This window comes from Polyodon spathula, chromosome 47 (genome assembly GCF_017654505.1).
Source record: "Polyodon spathula isolate WHYD16114869_AA chromosome 47, ASM1765450v1, whole genome shotgun sequence".
In the NCBI taxonomy this organism is placed as follows: Eukaryota; Metazoa; Chordata; class Actinopteri; order Acipenseriformes; family Polyodontidae; genus Polyodon; species Polyodon spathula.
The window spans coordinates 2261045-2268544 of NC_054580.1; the positions used below are offsets into that span (position 1 = coordinate 2261045).

General features: G+C 54.9%; 2 protein-coding genes and 1 long non-coding RNA gene across 3 annotated transcripts in view; 2 read left to right on the plus strand and 1 right to left on the minus strand.

Annotated features, from left to right (window-relative positions):
- Positions 1-1471, plus strand: part of LOC121306325 — a 5362-nt gene extending 3891 nt beyond the window's left edge. The window contains exon 3 of the long non-coding RNA XR_005948197.1: positions 1436-1471. This is a non-coding gene — a long non-coding RNA (uncharacterized LOC121306325). The remainder of the gene's footprint in view (positions 1-1435) is intronic.
- The window catches only part of atg2a (autophagy related 2A), a 180815-nt gene that overhangs the window by 88428 nt on the left and 84887 nt on the right, over positions 1-7500 (minus strand). The gene's annotated exons all lie outside the window — the stretch shown is intronic.
- On the plus strand, positions 1531-3703 carry LOC121306261 (leucine-rich repeat transmembrane protein FLRT1-like; the record flags this gene model as incomplete). Its single annotated transcript, XM_041238003.1, is given in 2 exon segments — positions 1531-2654; positions 2656-3703. Coding segments are annotated over 2 exon segments (1914 nt in total), but the record flags the coding sequence as incomplete, so codon positions are not given.

Consider the following 7500-nt stretch of genomic DNA (forward strand, 5'->3'; position numbering starts at 1 on the left):
AGACGGAGAGAGAGAGAGAGGGGGGAGGAGCGACGGAAGAGAGGAGCGAAGAGAGGAGGCCCGGTTGGGAGAGAGAGGAGACGAGGGGGAGAGAGAGAGAGAGAACGAGGAGAGAGAGAGAGAGGGGACGAGAGAGAGAGGGACAAAGCGACAGCCCGGCCCCCAGGGGGGGGGGGGGGGGGGGGGGGGTCTCTATTGTCTCTCTCTCTCTCCATCTCTCTCCGTCTCTCTCTCCATCTCTCTCACTCTCTCTCTCCTCCAGTAAAGGGTTTGTTATTAATTGTAATATTTCTTGGTGTTCAGATTAATCTCATGACTGGACTGGAAAGCTCAATGATAATGTCTCTAATAAAGTCGGCTCCCTGTCAGTCAGCCCCTCCCTTCAACACGCTCTTCATAGATTATCACATCAATCTCCCATCACATCAGTTCCGTGGGGAGAGGGGAGCTCTTCCTAGGGGAGCGGAGGGGCGCCGGCTCTACTCCCAGGCGAAGGGAGAGGGATCGACCGCGTGGAATGTCTTGTTTGAGGTCGAGACCTGTTGTTCTCGTATCTTCTCGTCAGATGAGTGGGCAAGCCGTAAATTATGTGTGTCATTGGTGACGAATGTTTGGGAGAGGCTCGAAATGGTTACGAGAAGATTCCCCTGTGCTTTACCAGCCCTCTCTGTGCTTTACAATGCTTCCCTATGCTTTACCAGACCTCTCTGTGCTTTACAATGCTTCCCTGTGCTTTACCAGACCTCTCTGTGCTTTACAATGCTTCCCTGTGCTTTACCAGACCTCTCTGTGCTTTACAATGCTTCCCTATGCTTTACTGTATCTCTCTGTGCTTTACAATGCTTCCCTATGCTTTACCAGACCTCTCTGTGCTGTATCTCACTATGCTGTGCTTTTACTATGGGAATCTCTTGTAAGGGTAGCTGTTGCTTTACTATGGGAATTCTTGTACGGGTATGGCCTCCCTGCCTCTCCCTGCCTCTCTGCCTCTCTTCCAAACAAAAACATAATTTAAAGTTGTATTTTTTTTTTTTTTAATATTAAGTATTTATTAAAAAGTTTTTATTAAGTCTCTCTCTCCGCTTCTCGCTCTCTCTCTCTCTCTCTCTCTATCTCTCTTCTCTCTCTCTCTCTCTCTCACCCCCCCCCCTTTCTCTCTCTCTCTCTTTCTCTCTCTCTCTCTCTCTCTCTCTCCCTCCTCTCTCTCCTCTCTCTCTCTCCCTCTTCTCTCTCTCTCTCTCTCTCTCTCTCTCTCTCTCTCTCTCTCTCTCTCTCTCTCTCTCTCTCTCTGTCCCCCTCTCTTTCTCTGTCTCTCTCTCTGTCTCTCTCTCTCTCTCTCTCTCTCTGTCTCTCCTCTCTTTCTCTTGTCCTCTATCTTTGCCTGTCTGCCGGTTCTGCCATGGCTCCGTCTCGTCTCTTTTTCTGTGTCTCTCAGAGAGGATCCCAGCGAGGGAGGAGCCTGTCTTGCCGTGCTCTAGGACCCGGTGGCGCCGGGTGCCCCGCCGGAGCTGTGAGCGTACTGTGTGGTGCTGTGGGGTGTCGGTGGTGCTGCTGGTGTCGGCCGTGCTCTCGGACCCCCTGAGCCGCTGCCCGCCGGAGTGCCGCTGTGACGCCGGCTTCATCTACTGCAACGACCGCGGGCTGACAGCCGCGCCGCGCTCCCTGCCCCCCGACGCCTCGGTGCTGTACCTCCAGAACAACCGCATCCCGAACGCGGGGCTCCCCTCGGAGCTGCGCGGCCGCACCTCGCTGCAGGTCGTCTACCTGTACGGGAACCAGCTGGACCAGTTCCCCTCGGAGCTGCCCCCCTCGCTGCGGGAGCTCCACCTGCAGGACAACAACATCCGCAGCCTGCCCCGCGCTGGCCTGGCCCGCCTTCCCCTGCTGGAGAAGCTGCACCTGGACGACAACTCCATCTCCACGGCCAGCATCGAGGAGGACGCCTTCCGGGACAGCCGGCGCCTCAAGCTGCTCTTCCTCTCCAGGAACCACCTGAGCAGCATCCCCTCGGGCCTGCCCGCCGCCCTGGAGGAGCTCCGGCTGGACGACAACCGCATCTCCACCGTCCCCCAGCACGCCTTCCTGGGCCTGGCCAGCCTGCGCAGGCTGGTGATGGACGGGAACCTGCTGGCCAACCAGCGCATCGCCGACGACGCCTTCGCCAGGCTGCAGAACCTGAGCGAGCTCTCCCTGGTGAGGAACTCCCTGCTGGCACCTCCGCCCAGCCTGCCGGCCTCCCGGCTGCAGCGGCTCTACCTGCAGGAGAACGCCATCGGCCACGTGCCGCGCGACGCCCTGCGCGGGATGAGGAGGCTGGAGAGGCTGGACCTCTCCGGCAACAACCTGACCTCTCTGCCCGCGGGGCTCTTCCGGGATCTGGACAGCCTCTCCCAGCTCCTGCTGCGCGGCAACCCCTGGGCGTGCGGCTGCGGGCTGCTGTGGCTCCGGGACTGGGCGAGGGCGGCGGCGGCCGCCGGGGTGAGCGTGCGTGGGCTCGTGTGCCAGTCCCCCGAGAGGGTGCGGGGCATGGCGATCAAGGACATAACCACAGAGATCGACGGCTGTCTGGTGCTGACTGGGCTTGTCGGGATCAGCAGCAGCAGTTAGCAGGCCCCTCCCAGAGAGGCCCAGACCCCCAGCCGCCACCCAGCTGCCCCCGCCCCAGGGGTCTCTGTTCACCCTCAAATCCAAACGGCCCGGGGTTCGAGAGCCGGGTCCGGACGGCCCGGCCGTGTCTCTCACCGTGAAGCCGGTCTCTCCCGACAGCATCCAGGTGAGCTGGAGAGCAGCGGCCCCCCGAGGCAGCTCCTTCAGGCTGAGCTGGCTGAGGCTGGGGGCCAGCCCGGCTGTGGGGTCCATCACGGAGACACTGGTGCAGGGGGACCGGCGGGACTACCTCCTCACGGCTCTGGAGCCCCAGTCCACCTACATCATCTGCGTGGGCAGCATGCAGCCCCACGACGAGGCGCCAGTCTGCGCCAAGACCGCCACCTCGGAGACCGTTGTGGGGGAGGAGGAGAGGGGCTCCCCGCTGGACCGGGACTCGGACCGGCTGGGCGCCCTGTCGCTGGCCGGGGTTATCGGAGGCGCCACGGCTCTGGTCTCCCTGCTGCTCATTTTCTCCATCTTCTGCTGGTACAGCCACAAGGCTGGGCTGCTGCTGTCCGACGGCCACCAGGCCAGCTACACCCGGGGCAGCAGGAAGGGGGAAGACTACCTGGAGGCTGGGACCAAGAAGGACAACTCCATCCTGGAGATCAGGGGCCCCGGGCTCCAAATGAGCCCCCTGAACAACCAGCCGCCCCCCAGGGAGGAGTACGTGATCCAAGCCATCTTCCCGTCCAACGGGACCAGCCTGTACAGAGGCACCCACACCATCGGCTACGGGACCAGCCGGGGGTACAGGGGAGGAGACATCCCCGATATCGATTACTACCACACGTGATCAGAGACAATCCAGATATTGATCAGAAATGATGACAACGATACTCTTTACAATCACTGAATGTGTTTAATACTCTTTACAATCACTGAATGTGTTTAATACTCTTTACAATCACTGAATGTGTTTAATACTCTTTACAATCACTGAATGTGTTTAATACTAGTGAACTGAAGTACAGGTAGGGCTGACTATTTTGTAAGGCTTGAGGATAGATCATTTATATTTCTTACAATAAAATGATGGACTTGTTTCACTGGACTGCTAAAGACTGGCCTGGATTGTGAGGTTCTGTCGCTCGGAGATTCGTTCGCTGCGTTCTGGGGTTCAATGTATGGAATCTTTCAAGGGATTCGATGAAATTCCCAGCCAGGGAGTTACTGAGTGACGGGAATCAGAAGGGAGCTCTGCATTAAAAAAACAATAATAATAATAATAATAAAAATAAAAAATAATAATCAAGAACAAAATAGTAATACTAAAAAAAACAGTTACTACTTTGTGGGTGTTCTTATTCATTGATTTTTAGGTCTGGACAATAATAATCATGGTCAGCTGTGTCCTCAGATCATTTCTGCTGCTAGAATTTCTTCAATTCGTTTCATTTATTAGCAGAGCATTGTTATATTATTATTATTATTATTATATTATTCAGACTGGGGGACAAAGGAAAATGGAGAGAACCCTTCCCCCCCCCCCCCGCGGCACAGCAGTGTGCACAGTCCTGCTCTGGTATGATTGCCTAGGAGTTTACTAATCAGCCTCCACGTTGCAACAGCCACCAGCAGTGGATCCTGCCCTGCTTTACTAGGAGTTTGTTTAATAATCAGACTTCCCCGCTGCACAGGCATGTGATCCAGTCGCTTTCCACTAGGAGGTTAATAATCAGACCTCCCGCTGCAAAGCGGTGTGATCCAGCCTCAGCGGTGTGATCCACTCCTGCTTTCACTAGGAGTTTACTAAACAGACTCCCGCTGCACAGCAGTGTGATCCAGCCCTGCTTTCACTAGCAGTTTAATAATCAGACTCCCGCTGCACAGCAGTGTGATCCAGTCCTGCTTTCACTAGGAGTTTAATAATCAGACTCCCGCTGCACAGCAGTGTGAATCCAGTCCTGCTTTCACTAGGAGTTTGATAGTCAGACTCCCGCTGCACAGCAGTGTGATCCAGTCCTGCTTTCACTAGGAGTTTAATAATCAGACTCCCGCTGCACAGCGGTGTGATCCAGTCCTGCTTTCACTAGGAGTTTAATAATCAGACTCCCGCTCCAGCGCAGTGTGATCCATTCCCCCCCCCACCCCCCATGCCTATTGATCGTTTTGTGTTTATCGTTTTGCTTTCCTGGCTCACAGTTTTGTCTACAGCACAGAGATCAATGCTGAGTAACTCATGCTGTGAGACTCAGAGGGGAGTGCGGGCGGGGAGACTGATTATCCAGTTTCGACCGGGTCCGAGATGGGAGATGTGAGATGCGAGAGAGAGGACGGAGAAGAGAGGAAAGAGAGACTCAGATTAGAGAAAACGAGAAGAGAGAGTGAGCGAAGAGAGGAAGAGTTAGCGAGACGGGAGAGAGACCTCAGGAGACTCAGAGGGGGGGGGGGAATCAGACTCCCGCTGCACAGCGGTGTGATCCATTCCTGCTTTCACTAGTAGTTTAATAATCAGACTCCCGCTGCAGAGCAGAGGGGGAGAGTCCTGAAAGAACCTACAATGATTTAGGATGATAGCGCGAGAGTCAGCGGTGGATCCTCCCCCCCCCCCCCCAGGGCTATTATCGAGAGAGAGAGGAGAGAGGCTCACAGAGAGACTCAGAGAGAGAGAGGGAGAGAGAGGGGAGAGAGAGAGAGAGGGGGAGAGGAGTGAGAGAGAGGAGAGAGAGAGGAGAGAGAGAGAGAGAGAGAAGAGAGAGAGAGAGAAGAGAGAGGAGAGGAGGGGGGAAGGCTTGAGGAAGAGATGAGGAGGGAGAGAGAGAGAGCGAGGGGGAGGGGGGGGGGGGGGAGAGAGGGGAGAGAGGAGGAGAGAGGGAGGAGAATATGAGGGGGCGAGAATGATTACCAGAGGAGAGGAGAGAGGAGAAGGGGAGAGAGGAGAGAGGAGAGAGGGGAGAGAGAGAGAAAGAGAGGAGAGAGGAGAGAGGAGAGAGGGGAGCGAGAGAATGGAGGAGAATGAGTGAGACGAGGGAGAGAGAGGGAGGGGAGAGAGGAGGGAGGGGAGCGACAGGGAGAGAGGAGAGGAGGAGACTCAGAGAGATGGAGGAGAGAGGAGATGATGAGAAGAGCGAGGAGGATCTTCAGAGGAGAGAGAGGAGGGGAGGAGAGAGAGAGAGGGAGAGAGAGAGACTCGAGAGAGCGAGAGAGAGCTCCTGGTCTCAGAGGAGGATCTCGTCTTTCTCTCAGAGAGGGAATGAGACTCTCCCCAGAGGGAGGACTCAGAGGAGAGAGTGGGAGCAGAGAGAGGGGAGAGGGAGAATACAGAGGGAAAGAGAGAGAGAGAGAGAGAGGGGGGAGAGAGGGAGAGAGAGAGAGAGAGACAGAGAGAGAGAGAGAGAGGGGGAGAGGAGAGGGGAGAGAGAGGGAGAGAGAGACTCAGAGAGAGAGAGGGGGAGAGAGAGAGAGAGGAGAGAATGAGACAGAGAGAGAGAGAGACTCAGTACAAGGAACTGATTGAATTCAGTGACCTTCGACTGCAAGCCTTAAGCCTCAATGCTCAACGCCAGCCCTTTAGAAATGCTGCAGAAATGTTATGAATTTGTTGTGTTTTCACACCCACTGTAAATCACTTGTTTCACACGGCAGTACTTTAACCAGGGCACCTCGTTTGCTCACCTAACGAAGGTCTTAAACACCAATTAGCCATTTCCCGTTAACCCCTTGGTTGCCAGTTCTTCGTATTACTCTGCACTGTTCTGTGTGAAGCTCCCGAGCGAGGGGAGCCCCGCTCAGCCCCTCGGAACTCCTCCCCTTCCCAGCAGCTCACTGCTCTCGCAACTCTGTCAGGACGGGTCTGAAACGGATCCCAGTGCTTCAGCATCGACAGCGTGGCTCCGTATCCCATAGCAACCCATTCCACCCCCTCACCTCACCGCTCTCTCTCTCTCTCTCTCTGTGTGAAGAGGCGTCTCCTTCCCTCTGTGCCGAGTCTCTCCTTTAAGATTTGAAAGACTTTAATCCAGTCCCTGGGAATCCCTCTCTGTTCGGTCTCCTCGTTCCTTTAATCCCTGGATTAGCCTGTCTGCTCTCTTCTGGACTCTCCAAGAACACAGCGTCCTTCTGTATTGTGAGGACCGGAATTATAATAGAGAGACACTAAGACACACTCTGAGAGACACTGAGACACACTGAGAGACACAGAGACACTCTGAGAGACAGTGAGAGACACTGAGAAACACTTCTTATTATTATTAAAATTTATTTTAAAACCCTAGTGAGTGGAAAGCAGCAGGACTGCGGAACACACGCTGCAGCGGGAGTCTGATTATTAAACTCCTAGTGAAAGCAGGACTGGATCACACTGCTGTGCAGCGGGAGTCTGATTATTAAACTCCTAGTGAAAGCAGGGCTGGATCACACTGCTGTGCAGCGGGAGTCTGATTATTAAACTCCTAGTGAAAGCAGGACTGGATCACACTGCTGTGCAGCGGGAGTCTGATTATTAAACTCCTAGTGAAAGCAGGACTGGATCACACTGCTGTGCAGCGGGAGTCTGATTATTAAACTCCTAGTGAAAGCAGGACTGGATCACACCGCTGTGCAGCAGGAGTCTCGTTCCCAGCCCTGCTGTAATACCAGGGTTAAGGTTAGCCCTGACTGCTCTCTGTTCTCTCCTCTCCCCTCTCCTCTCCACTCTCTCGAGGTGGCACTGCAGTCACGATGAACAAACTTGCTCTTCTGCTGATATATAATTCAGCTGTGTGTCCTGGCGATTAGCAATCAGCCTGGAGGCCGTGTGCCTGTGCAGATCACCTCTGAAATCTCAGCGCCTGCGCCCGCACTCTTCCTCTGCGTCTGGCTGACTTTCACTCGTGGATACTTTCAGTCTCGGCTCGTCACGAATCAAAA